This window comes from Theileria equi, chromosome 1, assembly GCF_000342415.1.
Source record: "Theileria equi strain WA chromosome 1, complete sequence".
NCBI lineage: Eukaryota > Apicomplexa > Aconoidasida > Piroplasmida > Theileriidae > Theileria > Theileria equi.
In genome coordinates this window covers 3,550,046-3,574,864 of record NC_021366.1, presented here as the reverse complement: position 1 = coordinate 3,574,864, position 24,819 = coordinate 3,550,046, and the positions used below count along the sequence as shown (strand labels likewise).

Below are 24,819 nucleotides of genomic sequence, written 5' to 3'. Positions count from 1 at the left end.
TTAAAATGGATTACACATCAAGGAGAATTCTAATTTGTATCAATGCTATAATAACATGTTAAAATATTCCAATTAAAAATCTGTTTAGTCTAATCTTCTTCTATTCGCCCTTTGGTGTCCCACAATGGAGATTCCTTCGCCAGTCACCCGCAAAAATATTTATTTCATTCAAAAATACAGATTTTGTACATAATGGTCACATTTATCCTTTGAATTTCCCTCCAGCATAAATAGATGTTCCATCCACTCGTCATTTTAACACTCGTGCGTTATATTGAAGGATGAGATATGGTTTTACCAGTAGCTTCAAACTCATATTTTTATTGTTGATAGTGAGATTCGCTCAAGGAAATGCAGCTCAAATAAACGTACGTTCAGCCATAAATCAACACATTATTCGCAGCATAAACTTGGTACAAACAGACATGGAAGTTCATTGAATGAACTTTGTGCTAGACTAAGGAACTTTGACTTATCAAAACAATGTAACATTATATCATGTATCGGAGCAAGGGACTGGGAACAGAGATATGCCATAGAAAAAAGTTTTGGGTTAGACAACACTTTGTCATCCACTATTAGTGGTCCACTAAAGCCTCGTAAGTTTATTCACATATACACATATATACTGGCGCAGGTTTTGACCTTTGGGAACTGAAAAATGATGACAAATATACCCTAGTGCTGGATAGTGATATCCATACAGATACAGACTATAAGGATAAAATAGCAAAGATATGTGCACTTTCAAAGTGTACTGTATTATATCTAAGTGCAGATGATCTATATTTAGTTGATGGATTGCTAAACTTAAATCCACAAACCAAAGCATTTGTTAAAAAACTTTCAAGGTCTTTTAACATTGAACATACCCGTAAGAAATCGCAAAGCAGCGTATATATCGTTTTACCCAGCACAGAATCAATAACTGAAAAATTCAATATTAAAAGGCCAAATTTTGATGCTATTAGGGCATTTATTACCGAAACATTTGGGAAATATTGTCTTCTTAACATTAAGAACTCGAGAGAAGGAATTGATTTTAGCAACTATTTTCACAATTTTACAGATTCAGTGGATCCGAATAAAATTCGTTCCATTCTTTCGTCTACAAAATCGCAAGAATCGGAGGAATATAGTGCATTGGTAGACTATTTAAGTTATAAATCATTCCACCATCATAAAAATCTCCTGAAAGATTTATCAAAGGACATTTACAATGGTAATTTTCTACAAGATTTTGGAAAAAATGTTGAATCGTCCTTTCTTGATTCACTGCTCTCTTTCTACCTCCTAACATATGATTTGGACGCTTCAAAACGGAATAGCGAACTGGAATCCATCAAAACATGGTTTAGATCTAGTACTGACCATGTTTATCTAAAATTGATCTTGTTGTTAGAGGAAGAAATTAAATCGCAACTGCGCAAAGCGTTATTAAAAAAAAATACGGATCACTCCGATAAACTTGTTGATGAACTCATAGATGATTATAACAAAAGAATCAACGATATGGTACCCAAACCAGTGCTTTCAAGGTGGTCAAAGAGCGTACTAGCGAGTGCAACAAAGAGCTTAAGACAAAAGCTAGACAACATAATTAGAGTGCATTCAGAACTTCCAAACACTTCACCTATGTATTCCAAAGAAAAGGCTAGCATGAAATCAAACTATGAAAAAAGTAAAAAAGACCGAGGTTTGAGTTTTATGTTGGGACTAACTGCGATGATAAGAGAGCGTGGTTATGGAAACCGTCAAGCATTTTTGAACTATAACTTGGGACCGCTACTGCTAACCCTCGGATATGCAAATGATCGTGATGTTGCAGAAAATAAACCAGGTACTGGTCTTATGCCTCCTGCTTTTCGAATACAACCAAAGCTACATCTTAATATAAATTTATAAGCTCGTAAATTATTCATGTCTTGGTAACATCTCTAGGCGGTATCACACGACCATCGGTATGATTTATCTGCACGGTAATAACTATGATAACGCGAACGTACCACTCCATGAAGAAAATATCCACCCATGCCGAGCCGTTTTCCATTTTTAATACCAGAAGTATCGGCCTTTTTAGGCCAGAATGCACAGCATTGGCTCTCCTATATTATATGAAGATGTAAAGTGCTTAAACAAACTATGCGTTGTTTTTGTTCCACATCAAACCACTTAAACGACTGTCTAGATTCACAGGGTCCAGTATAGTCTTCATCCCTTTTTGGCATCAAATGAGATGAACGAATACTAACCAGCAAGTGCCATCTTCACATAGCGACCATCCTGAAGACATTTTTCAAAACAAAATAACATACCTTCAGGACATTCAAAAGAGTAATCTCTCTCATACAAAACTACTTGGCAACTATTCATTAATGTGTGAAGAATATGGACAAATACCTCCCATGCTTCTGTTTGTCTTCCTGAATTTCCCTTTTAATATCATCATCGATTCTCCTCAACTCTTCCTCATCCTTGCTACATTATACATTTCAATCAATTTAAATCCAGTACCGTTGTATACTCTCAATCTAAGTGAAGAATGTAAAGAAATAACATGGAACTTACCACTTGCGATGTTGTAGGTAATGCTTTACTTGCAGATTTTAAATTGTATGCGATATCTACGGAAGCGTGCAGTTGTACAATGTAGGAACTTTATACCTTTAAAGAGATGGGCTTGGATTTCTGCGGAATTTGTTTGAAGGATATGCTTGAAATGTGTAAAACTTACCGAGGTCAGACTTGCTCACACCTTCACAATACGAATACAAACATATTAAATAAAGCAAGATTTTATGGTATATATACGGCATTAGGGCAGTGTGTAAGTTTAATACTTATGAATGTCGTTTGAGGAAATTTCTCAGGTACACATTGGGCCCAAATTTTGTCTAGTACGAGTTATTTTAAATTTATAGGTAGTAATGTTGTATACTAGCCAAATGAAGAGTACCGTTGTGCGAACGAGATATAGGGTTAGAAGGTCCTAGTCCGGAAACAATCATACACTTCCGTGATATTCTAAAGGATGCTGCTCGTTTAGTTTAATCAAATGAAGTTGGAATTGGCACCAGAGGTCAAGGAACAGATACCAAAAGGGTACAGAATCGACCTCAAGACCTATCTAATCATGGAATATACAGCAAGAGTTGTAAATATGGTACGTTTCTTCACGGAAAATATAATAAACAGGAGGGTGGAAATTTTGAGTTTAAACTCAAAATTCATCCCGATGCCGATCTTCTACCCTTTTTGGACCCTAAGCATGAACTGCACAAATGCTACCAATTTCTGAAGGAAAATGAAAAGTATAACATGTATAATACAAAAATAGAAATTATACCGGAGCAGCTACGTGAACTATTCAAAAGCACATCCACTACCAAAAAAAAGGAAGAGATAGACACACATCCTAACGCATACAATATTGTACAAGGTTACTCGGACTCCGATTAAGCCCGTCTCATCCTAGCTTCTAAGATTAGTTGTCTAATTTGTTTGATTCGTTTACGCTTTTGGACGTACTTTAGGTATCTCGTCACATACCACTTGGGATGAGATTTGCGATTTAAACGGTGATTTGAACGCAGATATAAAATCTCGTGAAGATTCAGGGGCCTAACAAGAGATTCTGTTTCCCTAACGTACGGAAATGGATTATTTGATGTCTCGCTAGAATCACTGCTTCTGGTCCATGTAGGTGCGGCCGAGATTAATCGTTCCAGTCTTCTTATCCTGAGAAAATGTGTTTATTCCGCAAGTTACAAACCTGGATATATAGTTGTGTTGAAAGTTAATCTGTGGCAGGGTTTTCATATTTTCTTCATGGACCATATCGGTGAGAGGGGTAAATAGCTTGTGGTCCATTTTCGTGGCTTCCATGCCTATTCCACTAAAAGGTCGCCTATAGCTGGGTTCCAATATGTTGTATATATAGTCCCTTATTTTTGTATCATTTGCTTCCAAGGCCGGTGTCAAAAAAAGAGGCTCATTCTGTTGATAATGTAGTATAGTGTTTAGAGGTTTTTCATTTCCCCAGCAATTCTTTTTATACTGATCCTTTGGAGGTAGCATTTCCTCAGGAGTAATAGTTCCTTTTAACCACTTGAGCAGAGAGAACTGTTCCACAAAGGGAGAACGCTTAACGGGACCCCAATACGTCTTGAAAAAATCGACGGTAGAATGGTGATACAACCCATGCTTTCTCTTGCTACCATTAAAAGTCACCATTCTACCGCTCACCGCAAATAAAGATCCTCCACTACGTCTGCGTGTCATTGTAAAGACACTGAACAAAAGATAAATGTCATAGTGTGTAGGGCATACATATAAGAAGTTTAAACTACATATACAAGCGTTATTTAGTATCTTTTAATTATCGAACATGGCAGCGGCGATGGCCGCTCCCTTTCCCGATCCATCATCAGATGCCAAGAGTACTACATTACCACGGAGATCCGATCTGGTGACTTTCTCCAAGTATTCCTGCAACTTCTCTCTATACCATTCATTTTTAACGTACAAAGACCCGTCAATAGCAACAGTTGCTTTAGCCGTAACGTAGGCACGTGCCTTCCTGGCAGTGGCAGCGATTGCAGCGGCGGCAAGACCAGCAGATCTACCAAAGACAGACTCACAAATCTTACGAAGACCAACAAGGACCTCATAAGGAAACTCTACTCCCCATGTGCGTAATGCCACCTCTTTTGCGACTTTATAATCCTCTGATGCATCATTCAAAATTTCACTTCCATCAATAGAAGTGAATGTACCTACATGCCACATTGATTCCGGGGTTTGGTCTCTCAGGAATAAGATCATATATCTCCTTATAATCTCTCCGAGGTACGCACCGCTAACAAGTTTCTCGAGTAGCCCACGACCAGAGTTTGAGGTGTAGTAATCTATCTCATAATCGACCGGAGTTATGGGTAACTCCTTATCAAAGTTACCACATTCGATGTTTATAATTTTTCCAACATAACCAAAACTTGCATAGTCGTCCTCGGCATAACAAATATTGAACCCAGTACCTAATATAACACCTACTCTACAATCTGGGTAATCCTCAGGCTTCTGGTAAGCGCATGACAGCAAAGTACCGACCGTGTCATTCAAGATGATGGAAACATTTGCATTGATATTACTCCTCTTGAAGGCCTCGTCCATCAATTTTCCGACATCCTTCCCCTCTACCTGATCGTCAGTCCCACGTCCTGTTTCAAAATCTTTGGTCCAATCCAATAGAATTGCTGTATTCCTCGAGAGCATAGTGCATGGGAACGAGAATGTGAATCCGACCTTGAGAGGCTTCTCAGGTGCTAGAGGGTCGCCAGACTGCTTAATGACGGTTCCAATCTCCGTAGCAAAGTGATCAAACAATGCTGTTGCGGTTGCATTCTGATCCAGGAGCCCTTTTGGTCCCAGCGCTGACGAGTACCTCAAACTGAAGGAGGATTGAATACGTTCCATTTTGCCATCGCCGTTAATCTTGATTCTCACAGCCCTAAAGTTCGAGCCTCCAAAGTCAATGGCATAGTACGAACCACATTCCTTTCCGGTAGGAATGTTTGCAATGTACGAATCCAACATTTTGAAGCAACACTCATTTGGAAGCCACAAGTTTCTATGACGTTTGTGGGCCTTCAGGCCGTTCATCAGCTCCGAGTAAAAGTTGTGAGCTATAACCTTGAGTTCGCTTATAGGGATAGTCAGCTGCAGAATAATTTGCTCCAGGCGTGTATGGAGGTCTGGCTCCAACATCCTGGGCGCGGCATAATCGCCGCGATAAATTTCAGCAGCTTCCCTTAAGACAGAAGGTCCATCTGACATTTTGGTCTAGAACACAAACAAGATACCTGTGTATAGCGAAGCACGCATCCATTTGTGATGGGGTAGGCTATGTCTGGGCACTGTGTACGCCTTTGTGGTAGACACTTATTTGCGACTTAACATGCACATTCACCCTGTTAAGACCTAATACACACCAAGATACCGTGTTTCTGCGTTGCAGAATCATAACTAGCGCGCCCATTACCCACTGCTGCTGAGGTCTTTTGGAATCCAGCGCCGACGCTCAGTGCAGTGCGAGCATTTACATTTTATTTATGGTCGTTATTTAATACATGTATATGGGTGGTTTATCTATTGTTATTATAGATATTTTGACAGGCTAATATTTAGAATAAATCTCTCAGGCATGTGTTCTGAAAAGTACTGCCCGGAGGTTCCAATGTATAGCGTTTTGAGAGTGTAGCTGCGAAACCCACCTCTGCCTAGAGGCTCTAACTCAGGAAAGTATAGAGTCTAATAGCAAAGGTGTTGCCAAATGAGTGTAAAATGGATGACCGTACTGCCAAGTCCACTCACACCAGGAATAGCAATAAGAGGTTCCACAATGGTGAAACAAACTCCATTCCTAGGGACAGGGATTTGATGCCATTCGACTTTGGTCCCAGCGGAAATGGTAAAAATTTTAAAAGATATGATCACAGGTCCCACCACTCGAGCGACAATATAAGAAACACAGCCAGGAGGTTTGCAAAAAGAATCGCAGAGTTAGGTGTAGACAAGTCCAACTTTGCAACAAATGCCCAAAATAGTAACGAATCCACTAGTGATAAAAGACCCGAATATTTGGAAGATGGAATTTGGTATGGGTATCTTTATGGGAAGCCCGGCTTTAAAAAGGGTTTAATGATATCAGAAATGCAAGATGGAGTAATTGAATGCCCAGAAGATTATGACACATTCCAGGTGTATTCTAACACGAGCAATTATCGAATTGTAGATATGTCTGTGTGTAAGTGTACATGCCCAAATAACAAAGAACTATGTTCGCATTTGATTGGCGTTGCATTATTCTACAGATTCAAGAGAAACTATATCGGGAAGGTTGCCGTATTCTTCTCAGTTGAACAGTATTTTAAGCTTTCTCAACGCAATCTTGTCTCTCCAGAATCCGAGCTGGATATCGTCAAAAATGTGATAGGTCATCTCAACGACACATTCAAATCAAGGCACAATGCTGGTCTGTATAGTATTTCCCTGGAACTATTAGTTGGTATCCTGTATCGGTGTTATCAGAAAAATAATGAATCCCTCCCATCTATCGTCCCTTTATCCAAGGAGGATGTTACTTCTTTAAATAAGCTTGACATGGATGCTGAGAGCCTAGTAAAAGAACAAACAGAATGTGGTTTAAATGAAGTTTCGAATACAACAGTCAAATGTAGTTCTTATAGGGATGTCTTTAACATTAAAGATATACTTTATAATCTAATTCACGTAGTGAATAAATTCTGCGGGGAATTTGAAGATTCAAGCAAAGAGTTAGTCTTAAATAGTCTGATTAGGATGCTTGAAAATCGGTTTTCATTTAAAATAACCAATGAGGCCAAGCTCTATATTTCGGAAATTGTAGATGAATACCATGAAACTAGTAGTTTAAAGCTGGATCCAATGGTATCAAATATATTTTACTTTACTGATGTATATTCCCTGTGTTTTGATTACATTCCTGCCTCCGGTGGTAAGAAGGGAGTTTTCCTGAGCAATGCAAAATATTCTTCACAACTAGACTCTGCAACCGAGTTAATAGAGAATGCCCCGCTTTTATTAAATTTATATGACTATACAATGTGGAATTATGTATACGAAGACTGTTTAGGACCCTTACCAAATTTTTTACTTAATGAAAAAATAAAGTTTTTTGGAAGTTATTCCTTTCTGTATATTCACGATCGATCTGTAGTAAAGATTAAATCACCCGATTGCTACATTAGTGATTTGGTCATAGTTCAAGAAATCACAGATGGATTCGATAATTTTGATGCCATAAAAGTTTTGTCAGCATTTATTACACTCCTACTTAAAAAGAGGAGCATGATGCATCTTCCTGATTTTTCACTGGTAAAAAGAACTATGGATAAAAAATTCGAGGAAAAGACCCAAAGAATGAATGATTTTCTCTTTTTAATGTTTCTTCTGGTTCCCTCTCCAATTCTTCTACCATTCACCAAGTTGTTTTTGCTTGATTCACAGATATTAACGGCTAATAGTATAAACAATTTTTTCAGCTATTTTAACTCACTATATGATCAATCACTTTATAGGTTTTATCCTTTTACAAAATTCATTAGTCCATTCACATGCATAAATAATATCCTGAAATTATCTGCAGAATTTGGCTTGGATTATATAACATCCGTTTTAACTTTATTAGTACCTAGGATTAAGAATAGGCAAATTGAATGTCTGACAACTGAAAAGAGAGTAGTTATATCAGAGAAGATAGTAAGCAATCTAAAAGATGAAGAAATCATGACTGAACCTGATACTAGGAACTATTATGCTGAAAATGCTAGTGGAAGACAATTAATTGAAGAAATAAGGGTCAAAGAATTTGGAATTGGTTTGGTAGAAAGCAACATAGATGAAAGATTAAAATCAGTTTTGAACAAGCAACGTGATCGCATATCCAGAGCTGTAAAGAGGTTGTCAGAAGACCTGTATAACAGTAGAACACAGTTACAGTTGGAATTGATACAAAATGCAGATGACAACTGCTACAGCGTGAATGGAGCTACAGAGCCTTTCATATCATTTTTCTTGGATTATGAATCTGTTGTTATGTTGAATAACGAAGATGGCTTTATGGAAAAGGACATACGTTCAATTTGTGATATTGGTTCAAGCAGCAAAGTTTTAAAAACGGGAAAAACCGGCAAATTTGGTATTGGATTCAAATCGGTCTTTATCCTTACGAGCAATCCGCATATTTTTTCTAACGGTTATAGCTTTATGTTTTCAAATGATCCGTCATTTAAGGATAATATAGAATATATTCTTCCACATTGGGTTGAATTATCTGACTCTAGTCCAATAGATTATGTGAAATATAAATTGGGTTCAGAATCTAGACTACCATTCACCACTTACTCTAATAAGATCCTAGCGAAATCCAGAGGTAAAAGGCTAACATTAATGTATTTTCCGTTGAAAGACGAGTATATAACGAACGAGTACTATAAAAAGTATTACCAGATATTCCAAATGTTAGATCTGGAGTCTATTCTTTTTCTAAGAAATATATCTACTGTACATTTTTACAACAACGTCGATGGAGTTGAAACACTGATGAATAAAAAATTAATGGGAACATTCCTTGTCGACAAAAGTGATTGTGAAATAGACATTGATAACTTTAAATTAGTTCATCTAAATCTTGAAAGGAAAAATATTCATTCGTTGGATATTGTTGATTCAGTTCATCTGGAGGTACTTGTTGTTAACTATAGTTTTAAACTGACTGCTGAAGAGTCAACAATGCTATCAACTTCAAAAGCTGGTAACAATTCTTCACTAATATCAATCGCTCTGCCAGTTTCACCAGAAATTCCTGAAAATACAAGGTACAAGCTCTACAATTCTTTGCCAATAGGCGAATATGGATTAAACTTTATGGTTAACGCCGATTTTGTCTTGTCTGCCAATAGGCAAAATTTGTTTACCACAGATCCATGGAATGAGATTATCGCGTCCAAAATGTGCGATGTCTATGTTGGTATCATTGAAATAATAAAATATAATTACTCAAAAATGAGTATTTTATACAATGGATTTGTATACTCTATTCCAAGACAAGATGACGGTATTAGTCTTTTTAAGTATAGCTGTAACCGGATTTTCTCAAAACTTCTTAACATAAAATGGGTGTTGGTTGACGAAGTTGACGAATTTGTGGAGCCTTTCAAGGCCATTTTCGTCTGCTCTGAGTTCCCAGATGATTTTTCAAACACAGAAGTCATGTTTTCAAAGTTGTTAAGAACCGTTGTACCATCAAATATTCTTAGAAAACATTGTGACTTTTGTTACATCAACTCTATTTTATGTAGGCCTAATCTTAAGAGTAAATTGATGGAATATGGTATTAAAATTATAACATTTGATTTGGTAGTAGAAATTGTTTCATCTATTTTAGCAAGTGTAGATATAAATTCAGGGTTATATAACCAAGTACAAGGTATCACTCATATTCTGGAGAACATGGGAACACTAATTTATTTGATGTCATTATTGCACGATGGTCAGGACTTGGAAAGCCTAAAATCTTCCCTAATTTTTTATAGTTCAACTGGGGAAATGTTTTCATTTGATAGTAACATATACTATTGTATTAATGACTTTGGGTTGAATGATAAACAAATGAAGGTAATAAGTCACTCCATATTCGAAAATACCTTGAATCTTGAAAACTACGAATTTATGGTAACAAATTTCTTAAAGAAGTTGGGATGTATAGAAATTACTGCTGAGAACTACTTTAAGAATTTAATCTTTAATAAAGTAACTCTTCTTGTTGATAGTTTTGAAAATAATGGTTACAGGGATGATTGTGAACTGTTCAGACAGAGTTTTCAGATTATAAAAACACTTTCTAATAATAACGAAGCATGCAAGAATTTTGATACTGATACTATTTCTCTAATCAAACGTCTTCCTATAAAGATTGAATCGGGAGGCTTTACATCACTTGGCAATGAATATATTAAATTGTGCCCTAAGGATGTATTTCATCACTCTAATGGGTTAAACAGCAAGTTATATGACCATTTTATGGATATCAGATCATTTTATAGTCATTTTGATGATAAACGCATTAATCCTCTCTTTATTTCTGATGACTATTTTGGAGATATTAGTGCAAATTCCATATTAGAATTTTTTGGTTTTATTGGTGTTCCAACTTTTATAAAATATGATGCAATTACTGTCCATATTGATACAGATTTGCAGATTCAAGTCACATCAACAACTATTGATCGCTCACATGAATACTTTTTAAAATGGAAAGATGAAATTATCAAGACTATGGGAGTATTTGAGGATGAAGAAATTACTGACTACACATCGGATGAATTCTCTAATATTGTTAGTATCTTAAATCTGCTTTCAAGTGAGAATAGTGAACATTCATATTTCTTATCAAAACTACTGTTCAAGATTATGGAACGTGAAAATGGCTTATATCCTCATTATTTGAAATCTAAAGTTTTCGTTCAGGGGCGATGTACGGATTTTGCTCCTTCGTTATTTTATTTTCAACTTAAATTTCTTCCCTGGATTCCTTATGGTCAATTCATCTACATGAAAGATGAAGCATCTACTGTTAATTCTGAGGATGTCCTAGGCACTTATGACGCCAAATTCAAGTGGAAGTTTACACATCTTATGAGTGCTTGTGACAATATAAGTTACCATCCCTTGATAACAAAAACTCTAGATCCAGGGATTAAGGGAATCCCTATATCCGATAAGGGAACCGACTTTACATATGTTTTAGAAATATTGACAGCCATCTGCGAACAAATCAGCAATAAATATGGATTATATGGGTATAATAAAACACTGTACAAGCACTTTTCCCATGAATCATTTGATGCACTGACTCAATTGAATACTGAAAATAGTTTATCAATAATATTGGAAATAGTCAAAAAAATTTATTCAGACTTACAGAAAATGGTAAATGATGATTCAAAATATTCTGAAATTCTGAAGAACGCATTTGATAACAAGCATCTATTGGTTATTAAGAAAGAAGATGAATTGGAGTTAACAGTTACTCACCCAAACAACAAATTTGTTTCAATATACAAGACCATAGACCATCCAGAATTTTCATATTTGTCTTGCATATATGGAGGAAATACTGAAGAATCTGGGTCTTTGCTGAAGTTTTGGAAAACTTTGGGGGTGAGTGATTACATTGGTGTTGAAGGTTCTATGGCATTTTTGGATCTTTTTATTGGAGATAATCAGAGCTTTAAGCGGAATATTGCTCAAATATTTACAACAATTCTGAATTTGTATAAAATAACTGAGAAGGAAATGTTTTTGAAACTGCTTTACAATCGTCCTATAATTCCAGTGGTAAGAAACGTATCCAATGCATTCAAATATTTTGATTGTGATGATGATAAACCATTTAATACCGAAAGTGTGGACATACTTGTGCCTTCAGATGGTTTGATTACGATAAAAACACAGGAATCTATTTCCGCTATTAAATATTTTGGGTCGACTCCAATACCTCTTGTTTGCAAACCCATATTTTCCGATGTTGCATTTTCGAAACAATCTTGGATAGACGTTTTGGATACACTTGGAGCCAAAGATTTTATTTCAAACTGTAAAATTAAAGTGCTGAATACCGATGCATATGAGGATGTTAATGATATCCCACTGAAGCTATTTGTGTTGGTACCGATCTTGCCATATGCTCATGAATATCTAAAATCTAACGAAAGTTCTTATTATTCAACCGAGTTTTCGGATGAATATAGCTGGAAAAACTTTGAAAAAACAATGACAAATCTTCACATATACACAGCTAATAGAGAAATCGATGTTTATTATGAGTATAAGAATGGTAAGGATCACTGGACGAGCAACAAGTTTTCAAAAAAGTCTGTATTGTACCAAGCTTCTGGAAAAGTAAATCTACTCGTGCATTCTAATGTTAAAGATATATCAAATGGTGAACTTATTTCCATTAGAAACTTATTTTCAACTGGGATTAAATGTAAAGAGATTATCGATTTAATTAATTCAAGCGTAGGTATGTATAATTCCAATTTGAACCTTCCGCTTGAATTTTTTATGGATATCTCATATTTGGTATTCTCAAATAATGAAGGAGATATACAACCAAATTCAGAAAATCTCTCAAAGGCCAAATTTTTGTCAAAATTTTTGTGTTCAGTCTACAAAATGGTAGGGAAAAATCCAGATGAGATTCAGGCATTCTTATCAATTTTTTGTAGCTCAGAAAATGAGAGCTGTAACTGTAATGTTGAATGTAGTTCCAACTTTAGCGGCTATGGAGTCCATTTGGGGAAGGGGATAAACTGTGACAACAATAAATTGGACCCATTCACACTTGCCACTTTGAGATCAATTTATTTTAGAGTTAGTTCTGTACCAACGGAAAATTGTAATGTTAATTATATCCAAAGTTCTTCTGACATAACTGATGCTGAATCTTGTAAAGTGACTCTGGATAGTACAGATTCTCCTTTCAGAAACAGGGCGTATTCACCAGATTTTAACCGTAATGAGTCCCATTCTTCTGAAGATGCTGTTTTCGAACATATCGATACAACCAAATTGTAAGTTTAATTTTCATAGATATAATAACTACAGCATGCTTCACGAAGACAGAGAGCTCGCAACTGACCAATTCGTTTTTGAGAATGAATCAAGTATGAATAAACGTAAATCAACGGGAAAGGTTGGAGAAGAGCTGGTGTATGAGATTCTCAAGCAAATTTACGAGGAAGAGATAGAGCTAAAAACTTGTAATATACATTGGCATAACAAGCTGGAAGAAAGTGGATTCCCGTTTGATATAACAATCGCAAGACCTAACCAGGAAACTTATGTAGAGGTGAAAAGCAGTACCAGTGTCACAAAAACAGCCTTTGAAATAAGCTACAATGAATGGCTGTTCGCACAAACAAAGGGCGTAAACTACGAGATCTACAGAGTATCAGGAGTCGGAACAAAGGACTTGAAGATCTCTAGAATTATCAATCCCTACTTGCAGTGGAAGACTGGCAAATTGGGATTTTGTCTAGCTCTCTAACAACTACACACTATAATCACTCGCTGAAATTCATTGTACACGAGTATAATGTCTGATATAACTTGTGATGAGTTCTCCTTTGAAACCAAGGCGGTAAGGCAGGACGGCGTCAAGGGGAATCCTTACGTAACGTATAGAATTCCAAAACCGTCAATTACACATGACCAAAGTGATCATACAGGTAATATCCAACCACATCAAACTATTTTCATTTATAGACTCTGGTTTTTCTCCCGTAAGCAACTCACAATCGCAAGATGTAAAAAATGACGATACGCAATACGCAGTCGGTGTTAGAGAACCTTTCAAGGCATTTATAAACCAAATCATTCCACACATTGAAAAGTTATTCAAAGTTCGCATGAGTCTGCAACAATTAGGCGACGAATATCAGCTCATTGCAACCGGAGATAAGGCCGAGGCTTCCGTAAATGAAGTGCTAAACCGCTGCCGCAAAAGCAATGTCTACAACTTTTATCTCTGCTTTCCAGTTAGGGGAAAGGCATTCCATCGTAATTTTACAGAATTCCAGAATTCTCTGGCAAAAATCCTTGGTGCGTTGGGAATTTGCTTCATCACAAACATTTAGGTCCGAACACAGAATTTATAAAACGTCCACACATCACGTTGGCCATGCTTAATCTGGTTACGGATTCTGATATCGACGCAGTTGTGCGTGATTTACAAATAACCTCCCTAACAATAAAGTCCATACCGAAAAAACCGTCAACTTCCCAAACAGATGGATTTTTGCCGTATTCAGTGAACCTTCATGGACTTGATACGGTTGTATACAAGGGGAAATTCGCCCATAGAAGCGTTTTAATGGCAAATGCCACACTCGAAAAGCAACTTTTGGAAATTGCCAAAGAGTTTCAGAATACAGTAAACAAATCTATAAACAACATTATAACTCATAATAACCCTAGTAATAAAAAGAAAAGACCTGTGGTAGGTGAAAACATTGGAATGTTGACAGGAGCGCAATTAGCAGCCAAGGGGATATCCATAGCTTCTGGCGGAAATGTAGAAGTAGGGTTTACAGACGTTAACCTCATGGATAGAAACGGTGTTATTAGTCATGAAGAAACAGAAAAGTTGCTGAATTCATACGGAACAAATCAATCTGGAATGAGCAACATAACTCCCGATCCGGTTCCTAGTTATGAAGTACAAGATGAAAATGACCAATCCTGTACCGATAATATAGAGTATGACACAGCAGTTAAAAATAAATTTCATGTGACTCTATTGAGACATCAAGGCGTAAGCGCTCTAAAAGACTCACCATTCGATTCGGATGCATCGGTAGTATGTGTTGAACTGCGCCCTAGAAACTCGGAAACATGCAATTTCAGTGCATATACCACAACTGAACTCACAAAGTTTACTGGGAATCGTTTTGATAACATCAAAACGGATGAACCCGGAGTCTCACAAATCGCATTGTCACAAGCTCCAAACATTCCCAACGATCACATTGTGGATGTAAACACTACAGAAACAGATAATAAATCGGAAAGATTTGTCTTTTGGATATAAGTTTTATAATTTAATTTTGTTTGTAATTGTAAGAGCCAGTGATTTTGGAAGGTTTCCTAGATTTTTTTTTACTGTTTTTTTTGACAACTCGTCGTTTTCTTCCTCGAGATCATCATACCAATTGAAAATTGCACTCCGTTTTTGATCGTTTAGCATATCAGAGGCCGTTCTCCAGCTAAATCTAACAATGTCTGGAAAACCAAATATTTTGTGTAAATTCTCGCTCAAAAATCGTATAGTATATGCATCTGTATGGTAGATATGAAACCCTTGCCTCAAATATACCTCCAGGATATCCTGATCCGATATTAGAAGTGCCATAACTGTTGCTCCAGCACTTTATGATATTGTCTCTTACAACTTTTGCTACGATTGATGCGGCACTTACTACCGGAAATAGAGAATCTGCCTTTTTAGCAACCTAGACGGTTGTAAATATCGTCATTAAAACACACCTTAATATGTATATTCGGAAACAGGTTCTTCAACTTTGCCTCGTATTTGGATTCTACACCGACCGTATCAACATAAATCTGCAGAATGTTGATCTTTATGATACAACTAACTTCCTTCAGGTTATAGCCTGCTGAGATAACGTGGCGTATGATTGATATCTCTGTGTCATGAGACATTTCGTTTAAATTGTATTTCGTTCTGCAATTATTGTGGAATCCCGAAAACTGTGTGACTCACCTTTGTAGCATCTTGTAGCTGATATATTGAGGAGTTACAACATCTGCGATTAGTCCAAATGGAAGAGTTTCATCATGAAGTTGGCGAAACTTGTATTCCCTGGCGAGCTCGTTCAATTTCTTGGAATCTTGCATAGATGAATGACCGCATAAAACGCATTCTTACCATCTACTTTTATATCTCCTTTCAATATAGCCTCAGATTCCGCTCCTATTGGACAAAAGAAGCCCCCAAAAACCATAGCACCGAGAACGGGACCTCTTCCAGCTTCGTCGATTCCTAAAGACACATTTAGCTGAGTATAACCCTTACACACCAAGAGCTACAGGCGTTTCCTTTGAAGGTAGGCTTGACTTGTAGAGCCTAAAACACTTTAAATTCTGGTAGTCTTCCATGGTCAATGAGGATTCTTGAATTTACGAACAAACGTCAAATGCTTCTTGGCAAAAACGGCAAGAATTGTTCATTCTGTTTAAATGGCAGTTTTCTAGTCTACGAAATGCCGCAAGGGAAAATGTGCCCAGATGGAGGTCCAAATATCTTCGACTATGGATTCCCCATCAACTGAAACGTTTCTCCATCTCCACCAAGAGACAGACCTTCCACAACAAAAACGTGAGAGCTGGACATCATAATCGTGATTAGCGTATGAGATGGGTGAATAACCTGCTCCAAGGAGGCAGATATCGAGAGAATCTGTCGCACATTGTGTGTAAAGGGACAAAGACAAAACAATCGCTTCCAGCTATATCAAGCAGAATAATGACAGAAAATTCGCGACCCAAAACGTTTAAAATCGTTTCTAAGTTAGGGGACCAGCTAAAGGACACATGTGTAACACTCGAAAATGACACAGAGGACGTCGATGTCGATACGTTGCTGGATGACATTGAAGACTATCTTCAGGGTTCCGTAGCATCGCAAAATTCCGGTCAACTTGCCGTGCTACCACCCGTGATCAAGTTTAACAAAAATTGGACGCTGTCTGTAACTGATCTATCATGCCAACTTTGGTGCGAAAAGCAGGTCGAATATACCCTAATAACCGGTAGGAAGAGGGTAACGGAGGAAATGGAATCGGGAACCAAGCGACACGAAGAACTAGAACTGCAAGACCACGAAATCATGGAGGTCCAGATAGAGACACACGAAGACAACCTGGGAATAAGGCTGTTGAATAGCGTCATACTCCTTGAGCAACTCTTGGAAACTGGAAAGTGCAGAGAATTGTGGCTATTCGGCACCTTTGGAAACTACACATTCTGTGGTATCATTGACCAGTTGACCATCGTAGAAGACAAAGCTACAAAAGAAAAGAGCGTTGTAATATCGGATACAAAAACAAGAAGGTGCAAAAAGGAACCTTCAATATCACAAATGCAGGGATCATCCTTGCAAGTACAGGTTTGTAATTTACCAGCTGATCAACCAATCTCGTAGTTATACTGCACCATGTTAGAAGAAACCAAAAACGGGAAGATAGAATTCAATAAGCTTCATGAAACCTTCAAATGCGATAGATTCACAGAATTCTCGGCGCCAGAACTAAAGCCGGAGGGCTGTCTAGATGCCCTCGAAAAAAAGTATCTAAAAGCCTTCAAAAGGCTGCCAAGGATCTCAAAAACCATGGAGATATCCTATGAACACGAAGGATCCGTGTTCTCTACGTCAAATGTCGACTTGAAGAAGGAAACACTCCTATTCACGGTAAACTACCTTTGCGACTTTTGGGACGGTTTACGTGACGCTGAGCCTGTCAAGGTACTTTACAAACTTAAACAACATTTCTCTTTAGAAGAGCGAAATGTGGAAGTGCAAAATGTGCGAATTTAAGGATGAGTGTACCGTATCGCCGCTCAAGCTCGATACTGAGGATTAGGGTCGCTGTTGCCACCGTTTCAGTTCATGTATAAGCCACGAAAATAAAGTTATCGGAAAATGCGATACGAGATCGCATCGCTCTCACTCCCCATCGCGAGTTGGCCTAATACTCGGCATCCGCGTAGTTTAATTCGTATCACCTATAATGTACTATAGCTACAGCTTATTCCTGGGTTTAATGCCTGGATTCTATTAGTCAACAATTCGAATGAGCATCCAATTGAGTTAATAGACATGTTGCGAAAAACTTTGAGGGAACGCCGGGAGTATCTATTCAAAAAATCGCAAGAAGGCAGAAGAGATGTTTCCCTGAAAAAAGCTAGGCAGCTAAAGGAGGCCTTGGATAACGATAAACCCATACCTGGCGAACTCAGGGCTCTGAGCGGCGTCGTACAGTCGTCTCTGGACCTGTTAGACGCAAAAAAGAGGGAGGAACTTACGCATCTTGATGATGAATACGCATTTGCTGGTTTGTTGTTGGTTTTATAATCAAAAGTTTCAGGAATCAAGGATCCGAAGGTCCTGATAACAACATCCAGAAATCCTTCCAGCAGGCTATCGCAATTTGCAAAGGAAATGCGCCTCATTATACCAAACTCTGAACGTCTTAATCGTGGTTCATATATTCTCAAGGACCTGGTTGACTTTTGTAGAGCCAAAGACGTTTCAGATATCGTACTACTATATGAACATAGAGGTTAGTGTACGTTTATAGGTCTGACTTTAAACAGGAAAACCCGATGCAATGGTCGTATCTCACCTTCCTCATGGACCTACGTCATATTTCCAGCTTTCCGATGTAATATTAAGGCATGATCTTCCAGAAAGCCCGCCCACCATGTCTGAGGTTTGCTGATAGTTTTACCAACATTCAACGATAGGCATACCCTCATTTGATTTTTCACAACTTCACCTCTCAGCTGGGAAATCGATTCAAAGATATACTGCGATATTTGTTCCCTCCCCAAAATACAAATGAAACTAGAGTGCTGTCATTTATTAACAAAGCTGATCGCATTTTTTTTAGACACCATGTCTGGAATGAAACAAAAATTGGTACGTAATATTCATCAAGTAATATTACTATAGGTGCCGACGATAAAAATGTAACTTTGACCGAGATTGGACCAAGATTTACCCTAAAGCCCTTCAAAATCGAGTTGGGTACGGTTGATATGCGTGATTTAGAGGTGGAATGGACCTTGAGACCATATTTCAATACACATGAGCCCGCACTTTCAGCAGCTTAATAATGTAGTAAAATGTTGCAATATTTGTTCACTAATTACTAATTAGCCTGCCCTAGGTGTAGGGGTTGTGTTATATGTGCGTTATTAGTTTCTACCCTTGTAGATCCTACGGATTTTCCGTAGGTTTTGGGGGCCTTCAGACCTTCTAGAAGCAGCGGTTCTCCGACGGAAACGGGAAAATATTGACATATAGACAAGGAAATGGTATGCGAGATCTGTAGAATTATTCTGCATGCATAGTGTAATGGAGTGTCTTTACAGTTGTAAAATGACCGAACGCATTTAACGACCATTCTCCTGCAATATAAAGGCTAGAGTTTACCAAAAAGGAACGCATAAAACTAAATGTGCCATCTACATTGTAAATAGTTTTATGTACTTGGAAATAAGGTAAAAGATTTACCCTTTGATTATCAATAGTACACCATCCTACCAACGCCATAGTAGCCAAGAGGTTCAAGACAATAAAACTGGGGGACACTTTTGTAAATTCAGAGAACTGGAAGGAACGTGACTTTAATTTACACAAGAGTCGGCGTCATTACACGAGAATCAGAGCAATGTGTTGGCATATTTATGAACGTTTGGAAAGACAAGACATATTTACGACAAAATACGACTTCATGTGATTAAAAAAGAGACATAGATGGGCTATGGACAAAATGGGCCTTTTTGAGAGGAATCGCGACTCTTTTCTCAACACCGACCGTATGTAAACAAAAGAGTAGATGATAATGTAGATTTGAGAATTTACAGAGTCACTGGTTGTCAAAATTCCGGAAACGGGAGAAGCACCTCTCAAAACTGGGGGAGTCGGAGCATAAAATACGATAACGTGCGACACACCTGCGGTTTTATTCCATATTTCTATAACTAATGAGTTTTTGCTTGTTTTTGGCCCGTAGGTTTGGAAATAGTGGATGCCCATGATCGTTACAGCTACTAGCGTTCTCAACGCCTAATTTTGGTACTTGACTACATGATACTATGGCGTTTGCCCTTGTAAAGTATTGTTTTAGTGTAATATAGTTTATGGCAATGGATAACCGTTTCTTTTATCTCTGCATTTCTGTTTTTGTGATCTCTGGAGTTTTTTCCAAAGAGACAGAGCATACAGGTCTCGTGATTGACATTAACAAGAAAGACATCCCCAATGTACTAATTGAGGAACGCAGTAATGGAGCTATGATGTTTTCCGTCTAAAATCCTTACGCCATAGAAAAGGTTGTAGACGGTAATGAGATCATCAAGACTTTTGACCTGCGTACCACTGCTCCACTCTCACTGACAAAGTATCTAATTAACGGCAGTAATTACGTTATAATTGGCGTAGAGCCTGCTTTCAACTTGCTTTTAAGAAGGCTGATAATGGATGGGTTGAATTATCATTTGCTGAGTTTCACGAACAGGTTTATATGAAAGGCCTCGAAGCCGTCACTATCGATCTCGACGAGCCCTATGAGGAATTCATATCTTCTGTTTTCGGATACGGCAAGAGTTATTCTTGGCCTTTTACGAAAAAACGTGTTGGAAAAATCGTATTTGGTGAGGCTGTCATTTTGTCTGGTAAGTACGAAGTTATCATTGAGCTTACAATATTTACGCGCGGTGAAATAAAGGTCGCCAAAATCGTTTATATTTACAAGCCTGATGATCGTATTAAGGAAATTTTCTATGAGAGGCGATCCGATGATTGGGTCAGGGTTGATATTCCCATTGCTGCCAAGGTCATAAACAAGATCGAACCGTTCTTTTCCGTTGATTACAAGACTATATACGATGGATTCTCCGCCTATGGCGTCTTTTCGGTTGTTATTGCTACATTTGCTCTTGTTTTGTTCCACTAGACAATCAATAGGAATAGTTCCAATTTTGGAAAATCGTATTACAGACTAAGTTTTATATATACAACATTTGTGCTAGTCATTACCATGTCAAGATTTTACAACTGTTTTTGCATATTGGAATATTGCTTTTGGTATGAGGATACTTGGAGGAATTGACATTTGGATAATCTTTTTTGGGGGTACTGGAGATTTCTTGGGTACTTTACGGCAGTACTCTCGTACTCCTTTTCACCAAGTACTTCTTCTCCAGGCTTGCATGTGCTACGTGGTCATACTATCGCATTAACTATTTAGACAGCAAATGAGTTTGATATATTATGGGAATAAATCATATTGCATGCCCTACCACTACATGACAAGGGATTATGGAATGTTTTTGGAGGTCTTTGATTCGCCGATATTTCTCCAGCTTCTATTTGGATACAGCAGTTTAACTTGTATCGTTACACTATGGTACAGTTTTAGCATTCGTTTTCAGAAATTTATCAACAAATTCTGGAGGGAGAGCCTGATGCCGGTTACAATGTCCGCGTATATAAATTCATATTAAAGGGTTCACAATTGCAAAAGTATTTAATTTACCAAGGAAACTAGGTCATAATGTAATGGTGACACAATTCTGTATACCCGATTGACCATAAACTGTATATTTCTATAATTTGTACGGAATAATCTCATCATTTGATCGCACCAACAATTTATATTGGAAACAAGACAACTATAATAGGATATACAATTATATATGTGACCATTTATTTCTTTTTTGTATGTCTATTTCCCTTGTTTAACAATGGAGATTGCCACAATTTGCTAATCGCAATTTCAACTACCCACTGAAAATTACCGTAAAATTCAGCATATAGGGGGTGAATCTACTCCTTTTATCTTAAGAAATCTAATTTTGCACTGGAGTGCTGTTTTTTACTCGGGAAATGCTCCATCACTATCACTATAGAAATGCAGCATCACAGTCTCCTCCACACATATAATGAACCACCATTTCACTAGGATTATTAAATTGAACCAACCTTGTTAATTATATCATTTTGTTGAAATGTAACAACGTGCTGTCGATACTTACTCGGTATTATGTCTCAATATTGCAAAAACATTTTCACCTAGAAGCTTTCAAAACTATTTCACTGCTGGGTTATTTAAAATGTTGAATATTCATTTGATATTGTATATTTGCCGTAATAAGTCACATATTTTCATGTCTATTCCATTTACCGCTTTCTACTGCTAATTCCGGCCATAAGACCAGAAAAATTACAACTACGGTCAAATAAATGAAGAGAATTGCCATTGTTTTTAATATTTAAATACAAATAATGTTTTAAAAAGGTTTTTTACAACCAAAGAAACGACTATCATAAGAGTTAGATCTTATTTGTGACGTTCCAGCTTTAATCAGCAATGGATCCGCTAAAGGGCGCAGGATCACACATAATGAACTCAGGCTCCGACAAAGTTGACAACTCTTGCAAAAATGAGGTCAATATAAAGGTAGAATCCGCAGTATTAGATGAATCCAACACACGAGAATCCCCCTCGTATAGGAGAAGTTCTAGGAAAATAAAGAAGCCCAGTCTCTTCAAAATAACTCACCACGGTCGCCCAGATCCGGAGCTTTTAGCTGCAATAAAGAGAAGTAAACTGGTTCGTTAAATACTTGCCCGGTTTGACAGTTTATAATACCTATAGGATACTTGTCAGCATAACACTGATTATGCATCTATTGCTCAAGTGCCTACAATATTCGCAACTGTTGAAGAATTTAAAAGTCCAATTACTATTTGGAATAAGTATAGCGACCTGGGTATGCCCCTTACGCATTTATAACGTCCATATAGGTGAGAAGTTTGGAGCCATCAAAGTTGTGCCGCCGGATGGATGGCGCGCACCCTTACCTGTGGATTTAGAAACCTTTAAATTCCAGGTGCGGGAGCAACGGTTACAGCAACTTCTCAACGGAAATGTTAGTTTTGCATAAACTTTATTTTGCGCGTTAGGGCTTTTCGCACCCACCGTGGTTATGGGATTGTGCAAAGATGAAAGAACACAATAACCAGCTTCTAGAGGAGGTTATGAAGAGCACAGATCCACCGCTAGATTCAATAGAAAAGGAATATTGGAGGCTTATAAAAAGTGGTGATTCCAAAGGTATGAATTGTTGCTAATGTAATATTAATGCATAGTTGTTTCTTATTACGGGGCAGATTTGAATTTTGTCTCTCAAGATGATTCTGAGAACTCTAACTCAAAAAATCATAATGTTATTTGTAGAGATCCGTGGAATATGAAAAATCTTCCAAAATGTAACGGATCATTGTTAAGGTATTTAAATGCAGTAGTACCAGGCGTTAATAGTCCGTGGCTTTATATAGGTACTTATTCATATACCGATTATGGAACTTGTATAGGAATGTGTTTTACATCTTTCTGTTGGCATACAGAAGATAACTATTTTGGATCCGTTAATTATCATCATGTTGGAGCCCCAAAGATTTGGTATGTTGTACCTCCAGCAAAGGCAGGAAAAATGGAAGCTTTGCTTAAGAACTTTATAGCAATGGAGAGTGAAGAGTTCGCGTTATACAGCTTAAGGGTTCAAGTGCCTCCTGATGTGCTAATTTCAAATGATATACCCATATACCGGATTGTACAACAAGAAAACGAATTTGTTTTGGTGTGGCCTAGGACTTTTCACGCAGGATTTAATGCAGGGTACGTTACATACATATTGTGTATAGTTGATGGTTTCAGATTTAACAGCAATGAAGCATGTAATATTGCACCAGCCAGTTGGATAAAAATGGGTTACCAGTCCTTACTAAACTATAGATACGCGAGAAAGACTTGTATCCCATTTTTCCGTATAATTTTGTCTGCAATTCCAAAGTAGGTTGTTATTTGGTTAATATAATCATGTAGTTTTCTCGATTTGGAACCAATTCACATATCACATATTATCGATTGTGTAACTTTGCTCCTCATACAGGGTATTTTATTTTGTGTTTTTATTAATATTTTCAGAGTACAAATTGAGAACGAGTCAATCGCTTCCCATGTACCAGATGTTTTTAGATATGGACAGCATAGCTGCTTTAGATGATGTAAAAGCATATTTGGCATCGGTTTTGGATAAAGGGTTTGAACCAAATAGATTTTTAAGGGCTATAATTAACACTGAAAGCACACATCAATACCACTTCCTAGTTGCCTGCAAGGAATTGGCATCCTTTTCTGTCAAAGACTGTGATTTATGTGACAGTCCCACGTTAGGAAGTTGTGTTATGTGCAATCATATAAATACGGTCGTTTGTATTTCCTGCCTGGGATATCATGAGTGTGACTGTAAAACGAGGGTCATACTTTACCGTTTTACTCTTTATTCCATCTACAACATAATTCTCATTTTAAAAAGAGCGTATTTTTCTATAACCAACCAAGAATGGAGTCCTAGCGGAACTGATTACAAAGTTCCGAGCAAGGAGGAAATACTAAAGGTGGATGAATCGTCATACTTTACGTGTCATAAGCTGAAAGAGGCCCTAAATAGCTTAAAACAGGATGGTGGATTATCTTCTGATAGGGGAGCAAAATGGGCAAACGAGAACTATGCCTGGGCGCTTGGGAATGACGCAAATATGGACAAGAGACCAAAGCTGCAAACAACAAAACTGGAAAAAATAAAGGAGGCATATGAGGATATGAACAACACATGCAGAAAACTGAGAAAGCCGGGCGGACCAGGAACAAAGAGGAAAAGAGGCAGTACAACCACTGACAACATTGCCATAAAATACCCTTGTACCATATCAAAGCTTCTTGGAAAAAACCCCTTGGCGAAAACCAACATAATTTTGGTTACCAAGATAACTCTCAAATACCTGATTTTGTCGATACAAGAAGATTTGGAGGAGAATACATAATATGTAAATGTGGTTGGATA

The 24,819-nt window shown here is 37.5% G+C and overlaps 10 protein-coding genes across 10 annotated transcripts, besides 3 other annotated features; 7 read left to right on the top strand and 3 right to left on the bottom strand.

Moving 5' to 3' along the window:
* Window positions 1-281: 281 nt before the first annotated feature.
* Window positions 282-1,905, top strand: BEWA_034140 (signal peptide-containing protein; the record flags this gene model as incomplete). Its single annotated transcript, XM_004830166.1, has 3 exons — window positions 282-368; window positions 404-599; window positions 638-1,905. 3 exons carry the CDS (start codon window positions 282-284, stop codon window positions 1,903-1,905), a joined length of 1,551 nt encoding a protein of 516 aa, XP_004830223.1.
* A 342-nt stretch (window positions 1,906-2,247) lies between these two features.
* Window positions 2,248-2,283: a sequence feature (Short protein (BEWA_034130, AFZ80556.1) was converted to a misc_feature.).
* A 32-nt stretch (window positions 2,284-2,315) lies between these two features.
* Window positions 2,316-2,348: a sequence feature (Short protein (BEWA_034130, AFZ80556.1) was converted to a misc_feature.).
* Window positions 2,349-3,455: 1,107 nt separating this feature from the next.
* BEWA_034120 (hypothetical protein) lies at window positions 3,456-4,233 on the bottom strand (the record flags this gene model as incomplete). The annotated part of the gene is made up of 2 exons (XM_004830164.1): window positions 3,456-3,738; window positions 3,773-4,233. 2 exons carry the CDS (start codon window positions 4,231-4,233, stop codon window positions 3,456-3,458), a joined length of 744 nt encoding a protein of 247 aa, XP_004830221.1.
* A 91-nt stretch (window positions 4,234-4,324) lies between these two features.
* On the bottom strand, window positions 4,325-5,865 carry BEWA_034110 (hexokinase 1, putative). The gene has a single exon (XM_004830163.1). The coding sequence runs from the start codon at window positions 5,833-5,835 to the stop codon at window positions 4,375-4,377; it is 1,461 nt and encodes a 486-aa protein (XP_004830220.1). The 5' UTR covers window positions 5,836-5,865; the 3' UTR covers window positions 4,325-4,374.
* Window positions 5,866-6,342: 477 nt separating this feature from the next.
* On the top strand, window positions 6,343-13,651 carry BEWA_034100 (hypothetical protein; the record flags this gene model as incomplete). Its single annotated transcript, XM_004830162.1, has 2 exons — window positions 6,343-13,175; window positions 13,210-13,651. 2 exons carry the CDS (start codon window positions 6,343-6,345, stop codon window positions 13,649-13,651), a joined length of 7,275 nt encoding a protein of 2,424 aa, XP_004830219.1.
* A 7-nt stretch (window positions 13,652-13,658) lies between these two features.
* Window positions 13,659-15,193, top strand: BEWA_034090 (hypothetical protein; the record flags this gene model as incomplete). The annotated part of the gene is made up of 3 exons (XM_004830161.1): window positions 13,659-13,832; window positions 13,870-14,205; window positions 14,241-15,193. Exons 1-3 carry the CDS (start codon window positions 13,700-13,702, stop codon window positions 15,191-15,193), a joined length of 1,422 nt encoding a protein of 473 aa, XP_004830218.1. The 5' UTR covers window positions 13,659-13,699.
* A 3-nt stretch (window positions 15,194-15,196) lies between these two features.
* On the bottom strand, window positions 15,197-16,397 carry BEWA_034080 (ribonuclease H1 large subunit, putative; the record flags this gene model as incomplete). Its single annotated transcript, XM_004830160.1, has 7 exons — window positions 16,203-16,397; window positions 16,052-16,165; window positions 15,887-16,013; window positions 15,760-15,847; window positions 15,649-15,726; window positions 15,479-15,614; window positions 15,197-15,441 (listed from the first exon to the last, which is right to left on the bottom strand). The coding sequence occupies exons 1-7, from the start codon at window positions 16,279-16,281 to the stop codon at window positions 15,197-15,199; spliced, it is 867 nt and encodes a 288-aa protein (XP_004830217.1). The 5' UTR covers window positions 16,282-16,397.
* Window positions 16,398-16,648: 251 nt separating this feature from the next.
* On the top strand, window positions 16,649-17,765 carry BEWA_034070 (hypothetical protein; the record flags this gene model as incomplete). The annotated part of the gene is made up of 3 exons (XM_004830159.1): window positions 16,649-17,290; window positions 17,327-17,647; window positions 17,682-17,765. 3 exons carry the CDS (start codon window positions 16,649-16,651, stop codon window positions 17,763-17,765), a joined length of 1,047 nt encoding a protein of 348 aa, XP_004830216.1.
* Window positions 17,766-18,001: 236 nt separating this feature from the next.
* On the top strand, window positions 18,002-19,030 carry BEWA_034060 (U3 small nucleolar ribonucleoprotein, putative; the record flags this gene model as incomplete). The annotated part of the gene is made up of 5 exons (XM_004830158.1): window positions 18,002-18,236; window positions 18,270-18,464; window positions 18,499-18,614; window positions 18,649-18,823; window positions 18,857-19,030. The coding sequence occupies 5 exons, from the start codon at window positions 18,002-18,004 to the stop codon at window positions 19,015-19,017; spliced, it is 882 nt and encodes a 293-aa protein (XP_004830215.1). The 3' UTR covers window positions 19,018-19,030.
* A 991-nt stretch (window positions 19,031-20,021) lies between these two features.
* On the top strand, window positions 20,022-20,864 carry BEWA_034050 (ema family member protein; the record flags this gene model as incomplete). Its single annotated transcript, XM_004830157.1, has 1 exon — window positions 20,022-20,864. Exon 1 carries the CDS (start codon window positions 20,433-20,435, stop codon window positions 20,862-20,864), a length of 432 nt encoding a protein of 143 aa, XP_004830214.1. The 5' UTR covers window positions 20,022-20,432.
* A 1,308-nt stretch (window positions 20,865-22,172) lies between these two features.
* Window positions 22,173-22,207: a sequence feature (AT_rich).
* A 73-nt stretch (window positions 22,208-22,280) lies between these two features.
* On the top strand, window positions 22,281-24,799 carry BEWA_034040 (jumonji/arid domain containing protein; the record flags this gene model as incomplete). Its single annotated transcript, XM_004830156.1, has 9 exons — window positions 22,281-22,523; window positions 22,569-22,683; window positions 22,718-22,842; window positions 22,877-23,027; window positions 23,063-23,251; window positions 23,288-23,591; window positions 23,631-23,765; window positions 23,799-23,866; window positions 23,901-24,799. 9 exons carry the CDS (start codon window positions 22,281-22,283, stop codon window positions 24,797-24,799), a joined length of 2,229 nt encoding a protein of 742 aa, XP_004830213.1.
* Window positions 24,800-24,819: the final 20 nt, after the last annotated feature.